Below are 17,192 nucleotides of genomic sequence, written 5' to 3'. Positions count from 1 at the left end.
TAAATTTTTATAATTCATGAATGAAAACATTTTGTAACATGATTTTGATGTACCATTTCCATGGTAATGCAATGTCTGATTTTAAAATGGGTTTCAAAGGATGAATTTTGAGATTTTAAGTTTTCAACTGATATATAATTTCTTATCATTTCTAAAGCATGATAGAGAAAAAGGTGACTAAAAAGACTTTGTGACAAAGGTCAGAACTCCTGTTATGATGTAGATTTTTCAGGTCCACTCTTGTCATAAATTAATCTATTACTTTTCCCACATAATTTTTAACAAAAGTGGTAAAATACCTATTTAGCACTCAGACCTTTCCAACGATATATAGTTTGTCATGATTAGATTAGGATTTAATTGTAAAATAGTGAAGTAAACGTAGGCATCCCACAGAGGGGACGGTGACAGTTAAGAGGTTAAATTCTAGTAATAATAATTTGTTACATTTATATAGAGCATTTCTGGGTCCTTAAAGCGCTTTACATGGAAGGGGGGAATCTCCTCATCCACCACCAATGTGCAGCATCACCTGGATGATGCAACGGCAGCCGTATCGTGCCAGAACACCCACCACACACCAGCTTATTGGTGGAAAGGAGACAAAGTGATGCAGCCAATCAGTGTATGGGGATGATTAGGAGGCCGTGATGGTCAGAAGCCAATGGGCGAATTTGACCAGGATGCCGGGGTTACACCCCTACTCTTTTTTGAAGGACATCCTGGGATTTTTTAATGACCACAGAGTCAGGACCTCAATTTAACGTCTCATCTGAAGGACGGTGCTTTTTACAGCATAGTGTCCCCGTCACTATACTGGGGCGTTAGGACCCACACAGACCACAGGGTGAGCACCCCCTGCTGGCCTCACTAACACCTCTTCCAGCAGCAACCTAGTTTTCCCAGGAGGTCTCCCATCCAGGTACTGACCAGGCTCAACCCTGCTTAGCTTCAGTGGGCAACCAGTCTTGGGCTGCAGGCCAGGGTGATATGGCTGCCGACAATAGTGACAATCATTAAATTATAACTAGAACGCTGTTGTCTCGAGTGCTGCAAAGGTTCTTAATTAAAATTCGCCTGTATGATTCTATTTTACAAAAACCTTAAGCCATCAAACTTCTTTGAACACTCGACAGAGCAAGGGAAGAGTAGTTGTTGGATGTCAGATGGACTAATTGCACTGAGCTTAGAAACAGATTTCCATTTTCAAGTAATATGGCTTGCCAGTTTCCAGCGATGTACATTTTCAACATGCTGCGGTCACCTCAAAAACCACTTAAAAAAAGTGTGAACAAGATCAGTTTGTGACTCATCACACTGCTAGTGGCCTTGCAACATTTTCTGTGAATTGACAATAAATGTTATATTTAGCCGTGTGAACCAAGTGTCACAACACAGGATGACATTTTTGGTCTTTGTAGAACTTTAATTCAAATTGTGACAAAAGTACAATTTTGTCTATTTTCAAACTTGTTGACCAACAAAAGCACATTTTACACATTAGCATACAATGACAATCACAAAACCATGAGTTAAATGAAAAAAGAAGAAAAAAAAAAGATCCTCATTATCAGAACTACATATATAAAAGCAAAACAGGGTATTGAGATTGATGTATAAAAAAAGAAACCGCTGTTTACAGAAAGGATTGCATAAACCATAATGATAGATGAGTGGGGGGTTTAAGGCAGAACTCTGTGAAGCAGGGCAATTGAAAACAAGCACACATACACTTTTTTACAAATTCAGTAAGTTCCTGAACAAATTGCTTTTTGTTCAGCTTCTGCTCAGTTCTCATCAGTAGCACAGACCGGATAAGTCCAACTTCCAGAAGCTCCAAATAAGTGTTCCCTAGCACATCTAGAATAGGAGGTATCTTTAGTGCATTTGTGTTACAGCAGTCGTCCTCTGCATTCTGTTGATCCACAGCAGCACAGAAGCTCCTTGCCCTCCACACTGCCAACTTCATAATTATAATCCCACGTCAGCTCTGTCCCTGCTCGGATACGCCTGTAGAAACACACAGGTTAATACAACGACCGCAGCTACATTTACATAAAGCATAGTCTGTAAATATTCCAACTAAAAGCTCAAACACATAAATAATTCTGTACTATAAACAAATCCTAATTGTCATTTAAAGGCATTGTCATTAAAAAGAAAAACAACTGTCATGTAAAGACTTGATTACTTCAAAACGGAGTGGCACATGATGAAAAATTGTGCACATATGAAGACTATTAGAGATGTAAACACGATAAATATTTTAATGTTATGGCCAATAAAAGATAAATGGCTGGTATTAAAATTCTATACTATTTGAAATAAACGAAGCTCAAAAACTAAAATAAGTGAATTCATGCATCACAACATGATAATGTACAACATGAAATATATTCATTTTGAGATTTGCTAAAGATTTAATTCATGTGTTATTAAATTACTAAATTATGTTTTTAAAGATTTTACTTTCAGTGAACTGTTGATGACAGTATTAGACGCCAATATTAAATGCAAAAAAAAAAAAAAAAAGTAAAATAAAATAACATTAATACCAGTCAATAACGGGTAGGTAAAATTATCACATTTAAATGCACAATAAAATTAAATAAGTTATATGTTATGCTCACTTGCTAGCAAAGAAGGCCACCCATGGGAAGCGGAGATCATGAGTATCCACAAAGACATTCTGGACGAACAGATTGGGGCTGCAGCTATGCTGTGGGACAAAGACAGCGGAAGGATATAACTATCAATGAATTAAAAGAATCATACCCTGAGATCTTGGACTTATGTAAATGTCCAATGTAAGTCACTCATGTCTGGGTCTGTTGTACTCACGTTAAGGTAGCGTCCGAGGTTGCCCTCCAGTTTGGCATCAATGATATAACAGGATTCCTCCCCATCAAAGAACTGGCGGGTGTTTTTAGGGCCACTGTCGCCCCCGCCACCTCCCTGTCCATGAGATGGGCCTGACCCGCCTCCTCCTGCACCCCCACCCCCTGTTTTCACCATCATACTGTGGGACTTCAAAGCAATGCCACGCGTGGACTTCACCGCCACCTGCCTCTTCACCACAGCTGAGAGAGAGAAGAGATCTAACAACGTTCTGTATAATGGCTTGTTACAGGGACTTGATGAATGCAAGACTAGTCAACCTTCTAATTGGTAATTTGGTTTTCATAGCCTTTTACTATGATGATAACTCCAGGATGAGCATCTCTTTCATAATAAAGAAGGAGGGACATAAAGGGTTAAAAAGGTTTCTGGTCATCTGCCTCTAGTACAAGCAGATTCAGTGAGCTGACTGAAGCGTTGCAAAAGTTACACTGCAGGAAGTCTACTGACTGGATGTAACAGGAAAACAAGCAACTTCCCCTTTTCCTCCATCTTACCCTGAGTCTTTTTCTCCCTCTCCTTGTTGTCATCTGATCCTGAGCTTATAGTTTGCACATCATCACTGTCAGAGAGGGTCATTACATCCTAAACAAAAGACAGATGGAAAAATTATGATAAGAGTGCAAGATGAGAGGAAAAAAATAGAGAGAGACAGCAGAGTGCGTATCAGACAACGACACAGAATGAAAGAGGAACAAAGAGACATTTCATGTGAAAACTTAAAAAAAGGAAACAGGGTGTGTGAAAACTAAACTGACCTTCTTCTCCGTCTTCATCCCTCCCTCCACCTTGACGCTCTGATTTGCAGAAGTGGAAGACTGGCTGGTGAGCCAAGATGCCACTTTACTCTTCCCAGTCTCCTCTGGCATCGGAGGTGGCTTCCTCTCCTCACCTGTGGACACACTCAGTCCATCCTTGCTGTCCTGACTCTCTACAGCCAAGACAGAGAATGAAGGGAAAGTCAAATATTACTGAAATTAACAAATTAAGTTTCAATGTACATAGCATTTGTTTTAACAGCTTATTAATTTAAATGATACAATATATATATATATATATATATATATATATATATATATATATATACAAAAGTAAACCTAACAAAAACATGTCCAAATATATTTCACCACAAAATAAAATGCAGAAAGTTAACAATATATTCTATAATTAATATGTGAAATAGGATGCGATAATAACAAAACAACATCAAATATTATTAGTAGTAATTAAGACATTTTAATCACAAAAATAAAGTGATATTATACAATATAACAATAATAATGGTGATGATGATAATAATAATAATAAACTGTTCAGAAATTTCACCACCAAATAAAATTGTTTATGAAATAATACGACTACTATTAATAACTCTTCAAAACATTTACCACAAAATAAAATCAAATAAATGAAAATGATATACTGTATGAGACATTATTATCATTAATAATAATTATAGTGACTGTCATGCAAATCCTACTCAGACCTTGTTCTTGACAGGTTTTGTGAAAATTTATAAGACTTCTACTCAAGCCTGCCCTCTAGGGCTTGTCTCAGTGTTAAATCTATCTGTCTTCTCCTCACCTTCCTTCATTCCTTTGGCCTGTCTGCGGGTGGTGTAACTCCTCCACACTGAGCTGGTGGAGAAATACGTGTCTTTCACAAATGTGTCGTCTGAGCTGTCGCTCTCATCCTCATTAGACTCTTCATCTTTGTCATCATCACTATCTTCAGATGAATCATCTTGGCCTAGTAAGTGGGGAAAAAAGTATTATATACATTTAAGAAGATTATAACCTTCGCCTGCTGGATATACATTGAAGGATAACTTGTGCTCAAAATCAAAGAAAATAAAACTAAAAACTAAAAATGTCAATTCTATTATAGTACACTAAAAATAAAATTAATGCGATCAATTAAAAAAAAACAAAAAAACATCAAACCACATGCAATTTATTTTAAAGAAACATAAGGAAGCTTTTTATTATATTTTTGCAAAATATTTCACAAAAAGAATTAAACTAATGGATTATGTACAGAGTTAATGTGATGAACTACACCTGCTAGGAGACCTGTGTGAACTTGAGAAGAACTGACTTCACACTAAATCACCTAGAGAGCAGTTTGGTAAAAGTGATTATTGGAAAGGTGTCTCTGAAAAGTTAGGAGGATTCATGATTTTGACTCCCAATTACTGTACTTGGTTCTATGGACATTACAAAAACTGGAGTTGTTAGTTTTTTGCCCATTAACATTGATATCCCCACAGCCACTAATTTTTATAACAAGCAGAAAGGTCAGATGTGTGCATAGGTCTCTCACTTTTGCCAGTAGTGCTGCTGTTACGCTCCTCCATCTTGATGGTGGATTTACCGTGTTGGGAGGAAGCAGGTAGTTTAACCCTGCTCATGTCCACCCCGCTGCCCTCGCTGTCGGAGCAGTGGGCCTCACTCTCGTAACCTTCCTTAAAGTTCTCCACGCTCTCAATGTGGTCTAGATTGGCAAAGTATTCATCACCCATTTCCAAGCCTTCTTTATCAGCAAAGTCATCTGTCAGGATTTTACCTGATAGAGAAAGAAACGATCATTACTATAACACAATAAAAGCCCAGTGGTGGACATCAGCGTACAATCCTAATGATGAAAAATATGTCATGCAGACAGAGCATACTTTAAGCTTAAGAGGGAGAAGCTTAGGTAAGACCGAACACTGGATTGATTTTCTTTTAAATAAACTAAAGTCAAAATTACGTTCTGAGTGGGTTACCTGCATAGATACAAACAAATGAGCCTTTGGCAATGTCATCAAGGCAACGAATGCCCCAGCCCTTATTTTGGGTCTTAAAGAGTTGCAGTCGGACTTGTAAACCGTGCTGAACCAGGCGGTTAGTGCACATCTGCGGATTACAGCGGCAGCGCTTATTACATTCATAGATCCTGAGAATGCAAAGGAGAGGGAAAAAGCCAGGACAATTAACAGGAGATGGAAGACAGTAAGCTGAATGGTTTCACTGTAATTCAACATGATAATGGCACTATGGAGGGTTGGTTATATAATCACAGACCCTGTAGGGAGACACTCTTCCAGTCTCTTGTGATGGTATCCAGCATTGGGGTTGATCTGCCCACCTGGCGCACACCCTGTAGCCTGCAGAGTCAGCTGATGACACGAACACTTGGATCTATAAACAAACAAAATGCATAGAACAAAGGACAATAAGTTTTAGAAATGTAGTCTTCATATTTATGTTAATTTCATAAGGTTTAAAAAATGTATCCTATCATTAGGAAAAAGTTGTGATGTAACAATAAAGTAATAACATTCTCCTTTTACCTACATGTGAGTTTACACCGTTATTTTAATTACATGAAGTTGCATACTTTACAATCTGAACTAATCTGGGCATAAAAATGTCTGATGAAAATGATCTAATGTTGAGACTTGTTGACCTTTACACACAATGGGCTGTAGGGGTCCTTTCTATATAATTTCCTGTTTCATGTTGTTGTTTTTTTCTGCATGTTGGTTTTACCACATGACTTTGACAGAACAAAAAAAACTTAAAATGATAATTAAAATGAATATGCTTAATAAACGTGTCATTTTACTGGAAGATCCAGTTATGACATTTTGATTAAATTACAAGGTCAAAAGAGGCACATATGCATGAATGAATGAATCAATCAATCACAATAAGATTAAAACATACTGTTCTCTATGTCAGCGGCAGTACGAACACAGATTTGAATGATCTGGTAATACTGGTATGACTTTGTCAATGGTTTAATAGACACAGACAAATCATTGTCATCTAGAAATATGACCGTGTGAGATACTAACTTGTCTCTGCAGCCATCAGTGCAGTCACAGCCCACCAGGAAGTCTGAGCTGGTGTTAATAAACACTCCATCTGCTGGGATCCTCTCTTTACTGTAGGCCACACTGGGCGGAGGAGTGTTGTCGATCTCATTCACACAGGACAAAGGAATGTCTTCACGACCACTTGTAATGTCCCGGATGAAGTAGAATGGCCTCTGGGGTTGGAATCGACGGTCCACCAGCACATAGGGGTCCAGACAGAACATCTCCAAGAAGATGAAGTCACAGTGTGTCTGGAAGAGGTAGCGCTGGATTTCTGCCATATTTCTCAGACTCAAGCCACACGGGGACTTGTAGATGACATGGAATGACATCTGAGCAAGAGAGAGGAAGAGGGTTAATATAAATTAGTATGTGTATTAGTAACAAATCAGCCATTGAAAAACACTTCTTCAGTTGAATGTTAGTTTCTAATTTGAGCGAATTTCACAGGGGAAAAAAAGGCCCAACCAAGCTGCTTTTTGTTTGTCAATGTGACCAACTTGAACCAAATGCAAAATCTCCAAGGGGAAATTGCTTACCCTCGCTCAAAACCTTCAAATCGCGCAGATTTCTTTTTGAACGCACAATTTGGCAGAACAGCAGTAAATGTGACAACAACCTTAAGACACAAGGACAAACCTTGCGGTTAAGGCGTCTGCGGCCAGTCATGCGGCGAAACTCGTAGAGCAATGGAGTAAGAAGTGGGTTGCGTCCTCGATGCAGGTTGGGGCGGGTGGGCCGGATGCGCTTTAGACAGTCTGGGGTGCAGTTGTGTGTAAGGTAGAAGAGTCTGTCATTTGGAGCCTGGTACGATGGCTCCTGAGGAATACGCTCACTTGTGTAGGTTGACACAGTTGTCTGCAAAGTATGCAGAGCTGGTGTGATTGGCGTCAATGTATGTACAGGTCCAGACTGCAGAAGAAAGAGCCTGCAGAGTAAGAGAACAAGACGTTCTATATATTACATTTAAAATATATTACATTTAAATCACACTATAAAAACTTTGACTTTCATTTTGGTTGACTGATGGTTGAGCAGGAAGTCTTCACTGTTGGATAACACAATGCGGACACATGTATTTCTGAATAATATGATTTGAATTGAATGATTGGCATAAAAAAAAAAAAAAAAGTGTTGGGCCACTTGATCGGACCACCTAAAATACTAATAATGCTGAAAGAGAGGCAAAGTAAAGAAAATGTGGTATAGCAGATAAACAGTATCTCACAGAAGTGAGTACACCCCGCACATTTTTGTAAATATTTTATATCTTTTCATGTGACAACACTGAAGAAATTACACTTTGCTACAATGAAAAGTAGTGAGTGTACAGCTTGTATAACAGTGTAAATTTGCTGTCCCCTCAAAATAACTCAACACACAGCCATTAATGTCTAAACCGCTGGCCACAAAAGTGAGTACACCCCTAAGTGAAAATGTCCAAATTGGGCCCACGGAGCTGGTGAATGTTAGAGACCTTGCGCTCCTCCACCTTCCATTTGAGGATGCCCCACAGATGCTCAATAGGGTTTAGGTCCGGAGACATGCTAGGCCAGTCCATCACCTTTACCCTCAGCTTCTTTAGCAAGGCAGTGGTCGTCTTGGAGGTGTGTTTGGGGCCGTTATCATGTTGCAATACTGCCCTGCGGCCCAGTCTCCGAAGGGAGGGGATCATGCTCTACTTCAGTATGTCGCAGTACATGTTGGCATTCATGGTTCCCTCAATGAACTGAAGCTCCGCAGTGCCGGCTCATGCATCCCCAGACCATGACACTCCCACCACCATGCTTGACTGTAGGCAAGACACACTTGTCTTTGTACTCCTCACCTGGTTGCCTCCACACACGCTTGACACCATCTGAACCAAATAAGTTTATCTTTGTCTCATAAGACCACAGGACATGGTTCCAGTAATCCATGTCCTTAGTCTACTTGTCTTCAGCAAACTGTTTGCGGGCTTTCTTGTGCATCATCTTTAGAAGAGGCTTCCTTCTGGGACGACAGCCATGCAGAACAATTTGATGCAGTGTGCGGCGTATGGTCTGAGCACTGACAGGCTGACCCCCCACACCTTCAACCTCTGCAGCAATGCTGGCAGCACTCATACGTCTGTTTCCCAAACACAACCTTTGGATATGACGCTGAGCACGTGCACTCAACTTCTTTGGTCGACCATGGTGAGGCCTGTTCTGAATGGAACCTATCCTGTTAAACCGCTGTATGGTCTTGGCCACCATGCTGCTGCTCAGTTTCAGGGTCTTGGCAATCTTCTTATAGCCTACGCCATCTTTATGTAGAGCAACAATTCTTTTTTTCCTATCCTCAGAGAGTTCTTTGCCTTGAGGTGCCATGTTGAACTTCCAGTGACCAGTATGAGAGAGTGAGAGCGATAACACCAAATTTAAGCAACACTTGTAACATTAACGAGTCACATGACACAGGGGAGAGAAAATGGCTAATTGGGCCCAATTTGGACATTTTCACTTAGGGGTGTACTTTTGTGGCGAGAGGTTTAGACATTAATGGCTGTGTGTTGAGTTATTTTGAGGGGACAGCAAATTTACACTGTTATACAAGCTGTACACTCACTACTTTAAACTGTAGCAAAGCGTTTAAAAGCACCGTGCACATTTTACTTTCACTTTTAAATTTGCTGCAATTCAACGTCAAGCAGTTGTTTGTTTGCTTCAGTTTTCCCTCCGCGTTTAAAAGCACCGTGCACATTTTACTTTCACTTTTAAATTAGCTGCAATTCGGCGTCAAGCAGTTGTTTGTTTTTAGTTCGTTTGAGTTTCCCCACTTTCCTTTGCTTAAATAGCTTGTAAAAGCACCGTGCACATTTTACTTTCACTTTTAAATTAGCGGCAACTCAGCATCAATTGCTTGAATTCAATTCAAGCAACAACAAAATTCAAAGTAGAACATATAACTTTTATTAACAAAATGAATAAAAATACACCATAGGCTATGCCTAATATAAAATAAACAACTTACGAATTTTAAATAGGTATACAAACTGAAAATTATTAGCAAAACGATTAAGAAAGTTTGGAGGCTCGGACTGCATACACCTTTATGTAAAATAATGGGAAAAAATTGCACAGTTTAAATAAAATAAAACTCAGTAAATACTGTGGAACCAAATAAATGAGAAACGAATGTTTAAAAAAACTTCCAATATCACCTTAGATAAATGGCAGGTCAACAGGCTTTTCAAAATCCACAACATTTTTAAAACAAGCGCTTTTACATTTCGTTTTGAAACTCTTCTGCCATCGTCTTGTCTGTCTCACCTCTCTCTTCTTGTCAGTCAGCTCGATTCACTCTCCTCACGTGATAAATGAAATCTGGTCTGTGATGCGCGACTGTCGTTCCTTCGGTGTGCTGCACTGAGCAGCCGCGTTCAGTTTTAATTGTAGTGTCTGTTCTCTAACTGAACTAAATTATTTTATTACTATTAAAAAAATGTTTTTTTAAAAATCAAAATGACGGTGAGGGACGGTGGGCAAGTTACGTAACCGGTGTTGTGGCTTAACACCGGTATCACCACCAACACCGTCTATCGCAGAAAGCCTAGATCACAGTAGTGACAAGTACCAAGTGCCTGGTTGTCACACTAACCTGGAGGTATTGGTTTGGTGAACAGTGCCGATCAGTGCTTTGGGCTGGAGGTCAGAGGTCACGGCCTGACGAGGCTGCAGTGCAACCTGACCAGTGCTCTTTTTAGCCATTTGACTCTTTAGACTAGGACTTCTGAAATGGAAGAGAATGAGACAAACATGGTTTAATCATTGACCAGGATCAATTAATTAATTATTTTGAAAGAACAATAACTCTTGAAGCACTCACTCAGTGCGGGAAGGCTGTGGGGGTCCGGCAGCCACTGGACGAGCTGGTGGGATCTGTGGGGCTACAGGCCGACTGGAAGCAGAAGCACTGTTGTCACTAGTGTACTGCACAACAGGGCCCTTTGTCCTCAATGCCCCTAAAAACACATACACCGTTTTAGTAAGATGACAATTGGACAGACCAGGAAATTCTTAAAAGACCAGTTGTAATAAGAAATGTGTACATAGGTCTGAGTGATATAGCTAAAAAATGTATCACAATATAATGTTTCATATTTGATAATTTCAGATTTTTCTTAATAATCAGTTTTAAAACAAAGAGCAATAGGGAAAAAAAAGTGAACAAATATCTCCTTTCTTATGTTTTATATGGAGATTAAATAAGTGTTAAGAAAACTTTTGGCTTGTCTCCTGAGGCCACAGGAGCGCGCAATGAGCAATGTTTATTCAATGCAATAAAATAAGACTATCTATAAAAAAAAAAACATGCATAACGTCTAAATTAACATATAAATTAAATATAATTTCACAAATTTCATAAGCAATTATGAACAAAACAGCATCATGTATTGAGATGCAGTGAAATGGAATAAAGTGTTTTCTAAAAGTTAAAACTCTTAACTTTGCATGACTTTCTATAAAGTTACATCTCTTGTGAGAGACGCAAATTAAACAGTCATAGTTGTCCGTCTAAAAATGTGCAGAATATGCGTTCTGTGTGAATGGCTTGGTTTCAGTTTTAACCTAATCAAGATTTTCTCCGCATTGAGCTTTTATATTTCTCTAATATTCTGAACGAAAAATGCTACAAATCATTAAAACGCAACGACACTTACATCCTCATCATCGCATCTTGTGCGCCACTGATGAGGCTCCTTGACAAACCCCGTACATTCGACTGCACTGTTTTTGCATTCAAATACAATTTTTTTTTCATTTGACTAATATTCATTTTTATTTACAATCTCCTCAAAGGCAGGCACAGCACTCATTTCAGCAGGTGTTCTGTCTGCTTGTCACTCATAGCATTAAATGAAACCAACATGAAACTATTGTGCACTATATTGAACTTTTTTTTTTTTTTATCATTACCAATGAAGGTGTACCGTCAATAAATACAGACACCGTTTTATCACCCAGGCCTATGTGTGTATAAAAGTTTACCTAAAAACATAAAACTTAAGACGAACACATTTGGACAAACACACAGCAGTCCGTTACCCATATTAGGCCGCTGTCTTTGTTGACCAGCCATTTTCTTCTCTTGACTGCTAGCTGTGTTCATTTTCAGATTAAACATAGGTTCTAGTCTTGTAGAGCCACGATAAATCCACTCACTCCGCTTATCATCCTGCAACATTGAATAAACAATATTGCTCATGTTCAAACATCATTTAACACAGCAACTCTGCATATGAACATGAGTGTTGAAGGACGATCAAAGAAATCAAGCAACAAATGAATTTAAAAATCTTTAACTATAACACTTCTAGCTATACGTGCTGCTGAGCTGACCAGAAAAAGCATTTTGACAAGGCTGCCATCCACTTCTTCCACACGACTTTTCCACCACGTTCCTTCCCATTCTGTCTTTATGATTTGTCCTGGCTTAAGCAGCACCATGGGTCTGTTGGGATACGACGTGATGTACTCTTCAATGAAATCTTTGCATGATGCATCCTCAATATCCTCCCAGGTCTTTTTTACTAAGCACAGATTGAGAGAGACAAAAATAGACAGGTCCATTGTAAGCATAATTACTATTATTCATTTTTTTATTATTTATATTTTATAAACTAATAAAATGCATTATTGATTATTTAATTTATTATTATTTATTGATATTTTATATTTATTTAATTTGTTATATCTGAAAGGTGATTCAATGAAAAATCTAAATCACTTAAAAATATCAGCAGTGTTTAATATTACATTAAAAGAGAGAAGGCAAAAACAGAAATTTCTGGAAACTAAAAAAAAAAAAGGCTAAAAACAAGTTTCTTACATGGTCTGCAGATTGGGTAGAGCTCAGGCAGGCCCACATATGAGGCATAACCATCATCGAAAAAGATCAGAAACCTGCAAAAACATTCAATCAGTAATCAATGCATTCTATCCGTCTATACTGTCCCAAGATATTCTGTTCATCTCACCTCATACGGTTTTTGCTGTTGGGCATCTCAGCGACTACACCTGCATAGAGCCAGACTTGATTGCCATCCTTGTATCTAGCGACAACACGGGCACCAACAAACAGTCTCTCCAGTGTTGGGTGGTATTCAAATGCCACGTGGTTCCCAGAGAGAAGACTCTTCCCTTTATTCTCAAACTTCACCTTGTACTTGAAATTGTTCCCTGTGAAATTTTGATATCAAAAGAATGAATCAAGCTTTTCGATTTTTAAATTTTTAAATTTTATCCCTCACATACACACATAGCAGGATGAAATGTACAGTACGATCCCAGAGAAGGATTATTCAATACAGGCAATAAACTGCATGCACTTACCCACTTGTTTGATGGCAACAAGTGTTCCACGATGCCATGTCTTAGTGCGTTTTTTACCCAAAAGTGTCATGTTGATCTTGATATTATCCTGTTTTAAATTAGGGTTTGGTTGAGTGGGCGCGTTCCTTGGGCCTGAGGACATAAACACTGCTGGAACAGCCAGAGCACCATGGGATTGTGCGGGAGGGGCCACTGCTTTAGCTGGTGTGATACTCGATTGGGCCGTTCTGTTGACAGACTGAGCCAGGTTCTGCACCTGCTGAGACGTTCTTTGAAGAGCAGCTGAAGCCTCCTTAAACTTTAAATACAATACAGACACAACACAGCACAGAAAAGGAAACGGTATAGCATTAAGATGTGGTCACATTAGTGAAATTTTGGTGCATTTGCACAGCCAAACATGTCCATTGTAAATTTTACTGTCTTTTGTCAATTATGAAGCAAACTCACACAGAAATCAATTTCAAACCAAGTAGCTTTTTGTTAATCAACGCGGCAAATTTGAACTTGATGTAAAATCTGTGTGGGGAAATATTTCACCGTCATGGGAAATTCCTGGACTTCTATTGAAATGACTCGATTAGTCCACTAAAAATTTCCAGACAAGGTTAAACTTCACAGCACCTTAAGAGTGGTTTGTCAAGTGATACAAATGACACACTTCTCTTACCGCCGAGTCCTTGACTGGAGTTACAACCTTCTTGGGAGGAACCACTGTGGAGGAAGTCATGCTGTTACTGTACATATTTTACATCTATAAAATGAAATAACTAAATAAAATATAGCATCTAACTTACCACATCCCACAGCAATGACATCATCGTCATCATCATCATCAATCTCAATGACCTCAGAAGGGTTTGCTCCGCCTCCTCCCTCATCCTCCGAGCTGCTCTCACGATACACTAGACCCATATTACTGTACACTTCCTTCACCAGAGCTTCACACTGACCCACAGACCTTTGAAAACAGACAGATTTATGTACTTCCTCCTCTGGAATTCAGAAATATTACATTTTTAGCTCATAAAATGGTGGCTTTTGGATATTTACACTAAGTGAAAATAGCAGTATTTTTTTAGCGATTTTTACACAGTGCAAATAGACATACATTCTCTTTACACTATGTTAAAATAGCAGGATTTTCTGCTATTTATACTACGTATTGCAAATAGTGGTAATAATCTGCAGCCCAGTATTGTAGTACATTATAAAATAGAATGCAATAATAAAGTATTGAATGTAAATTATAATTTTAATTAAGATTTTTAAATGGATGCCACCTTTTTCGGACAATAAAGGCCTCCCTGCACCTACCCGATACTTTATTTTCAACTTTCCAATTATTTCCTTAATTTTTATTGAAAATAATTGCCATTCCCATGTGATATGAAAGTGAAAGTGAAGTGACATATGGCCAAGTATGGTGACCCATACTCGGAATTTGTGCTCTGCATTTATCCCATCCAAAGTGCGCGCACACACACACTGTGGACACACCCGGAGCAGTGGGCAGCCATTTATGCTGCGGTGCCCGGTGAGCAGTTGGGGGTTCGGTGCCTTGCTCAAGGGCACCTCAATCGTGGTATTGAGGGTGGAAAGAGCGCTGTACATTCACTCCCCCCACCTACAATCCCTGCCGGTACCGAGACTCTAACCCGCAACCTTTGGGTTACGAGTCCGACTCTCTAACCATTAGGCCACGACTGCCCCCTTTTTCATATATGAGATTTGAAAAAGGAGAGAAAAAAAAAAGTTTGGCAAAAGGCGGATTCGAACCCGGGTCAACTGCGTCAAAAAGCACAAGCTTTAGCATCTACGCCACTGGAACTGGTGTTAAACATCCGTCTTTTGTAGTGTTGACTATCCCAATCACACGTTGGTGGGTGGAGTTACTGTAAATAGCCTCTGCCAACAAGGCGGGCTATTTACACTTAGTGTAAATAGACCTCCCGATTTTTGTTTAGCATATCAGTTTCTGAAGTTGTTTACCATATGATTTGAAGAATATGTATATTGCATTAAGGGTTGGATATTTCTCAAGAAACAGTTTGGCGGTTTGACTGAAGTCTCGTTAGTTTCAGCTTTTCATTTCACTTTTAGCTTTGTTGATCTCAATCATCTCTCACACTTTAAACTTACTCTGAGGCATTAGTGCAAAGCGCATCCATATCAGTGACCTCCTTCTCCCTCTGCTCAACCCATTCCTGCAGCTGCTCCAGCTGAGCTTTCCTCTGTTGCACGGCTTCACTGCTGTCCACCTGCTCCTCGATCCACTTGCGGAGCTCGTCCAAAGACACCCCTAACTCCTCCAACTCTGGATCCAACTCCATCTCCATTCCTGAGGCCAAACTGGCATCCACCTCCATAACTTTAAAAGAAAGGGAAGAAAGTGTTAACATGTCACAGCAGGAATCACAAAACAATGTTTAAAACGATGTATTCTGTAGGTCAACTGGCAGACAGCTACATTTCCCATCAACTGTGGATCAGTCCCGTATATTGGCCGGGAGGAATTTGTTGGTGGGCTTCCTTGCACAAACTGCTCTATGCAGGATGTTCCACACCATTTCGAGGATAAAGTCCTGTAATGGTCAGAAATTTAACTTGGCTATTCCAAAAATAACTTCTTTGCCACAGGATCTACTTTCAATAGAGAGTTAAAGGGTAATTTTGCTATTTTCAGCCAGCTTTGTATTATTACAATGTTGGTAGAAACAATGTGTAACACATTTTGCATTATTTTTCTGTGTTTCATGCACCAAAATATTAGCAAAAGTCCATCTGGATGACATAAAATGCATCATCTAACAGATTTTTGACAAATCCAGCTATTTTTTTTTTTTAATTACAGGTTGTACTTCTGCATTTTTTTTCCACACCTAGTGCATTATGACCAACTTTTTTATTTATTACAAGACTTAAATTAAGATACCTATAAAGAAAAAAAAAACAGACTACTCTATTAGTTCACAAACTTTCTAGGGTGACTGGTCAAATCAAGGCACCTTCACACAGCCAAGTTAAGGCTGCACTGTGCCTGCTAAAAATTCATTGTAAGGTCACAATTCCACAAATAAACAAGACTGTATTATTATTATGCTGACACAAAGTATACAGTAGTTTGTGCAAATTGCATTTATGCTACTTCTGAGCAGCATTAAACAATCTATTTAAATGCCACTTCAGACCCTCTTCTGGCTGAGCCACCTTCACAGTGCAAGTTTGGAACCAGTGTCATATTTTCCCTATGATTGTAAGTGCAATATAGAACTCCAGCATCATCAGATACATTGTTGCAAATATACATCACAAGAGCAAAGTAACATTTCTGTAAACATTTAAAATGATTTCTTTTGGGATGTGTAAACTCAACCTGTCTGATCATGGCTGTAAACGGCACTTTAACTGACATTCAGCTGATAAGGAGAAAAGCTATATTCATATTCATAACACATGAAAATGGTCGCTATGTATAACAACACTTCAACAACCACAATTCCTGCAGGTCAAGACCCCTAAACGGCGCGCAACACACGGATGAGAGGGCTAAACAGATCATTTGTGTCCATTTAAGGTCGAAAAATGTAAATACACACGGCGCACTTTAGTTGTCTTAAAAAGTAAATATATGAACATATAAACAAAAGATCTGTAAAAAAGCAGAATCGAGTGAGCTCTATTCAATTGTGTTGATGCTAACGGGGTTAGCTTACCTCTCCTAGCGTGTGTGTCCCTCCAGCTCTTTTGCGGATTTCCTATTTTCGCCGTGCATTAACTTAAATGAACAGAAAAGCGACAATAGAATGTTTACAGCTTTTTTTTCTATTCCAGGGGTATTTTAGTATAATTTTATTTGAACAAGTTTTCCGATCCTCGAACACCGCTCAAAGAACATCAATGAATGTATTTGGCTGATGACGATTCTACGAGCTGACCAATTGGCTTTTGCCTGAAGAGTGAGTGGCAGGTGAAGTGAGCAATTGGATGCAAGCAAAAAAACGTGAGCACGCTCCCACGATGCACTGCCTGCCCTGCAGGGCCACTCTGCACAGCACAAAGTGAATCAAACACAA

General features: G+C 39.1%; 1 protein-coding gene across 2 annotated transcripts; it reads right to left on the bottom strand.

Moving 5' to 3' along the window:
* Positions 1-1,410: 1,410 nt before the first annotated feature.
* setdb1b (SET domain bifurcated histone lysine methyltransferase 1b) lies at positions 1,411-17,086 on the bottom strand. Of its 2 annotated transcripts, none has more exons than XM_058747806.1 (22): positions 16,833-17,086; positions 15,259-15,487; positions 13,914-14,077; positions 13,787-13,830; positions 13,117-13,414; positions 12,762-12,963; positions 12,614-12,687; positions 12,124-12,314; positions 11,830-11,959; positions 10,610-10,745; positions 10,382-10,513; positions 7,400-7,688; positions 6,740-7,092; positions 5,964-6,080; positions 5,666-5,835; positions 5,272-5,463; positions 4,483-4,647; positions 3,657-3,829; positions 3,396-3,483; positions 2,842-3,080; positions 2,631-2,719; positions 1,411-2,010 (listed from the first exon to the last, which is right to left on the bottom strand). In XM_058747806.1, the coding sequence occupies exons 2-22, from the start codon at positions 15,483-15,485 to the stop codon at positions 1,893-1,895; spliced, it is 3,591 nt and encodes a 1,196-aa protein (XP_058603789.1). In that variant the 5' UTR covers positions 15,486-15,487; positions 16,833-17,086; the 3' UTR covers positions 1,411-1,892. The 2 variants fall into 2 exon arrangements, with proteins under 2 accessions (XP_058603789.1, XP_058603788.1); XM_058747805.1 differs by having other exon boundaries at positions 5,221-5,463; positions 16,833-17,084.
* Positions 17,087-17,192: the final 106 nt, after the last annotated feature.

This window comes from Onychostoma macrolepis, chromosome 16 (genome assembly GCF_012432095.1).
Source record: "Onychostoma macrolepis isolate SWU-2019 chromosome 16, ASM1243209v1, whole genome shotgun sequence".
Taxonomy (NCBI): domain Eukaryota; kingdom Metazoa; phylum Chordata; class Actinopteri; order Cypriniformes; family Cyprinidae; genus Onychostoma; species Onychostoma macrolepis.
Note: the sequence above shows the minus strand (reverse complement) of the source record. Positions and strands in the feature narration are given on the sequence as shown.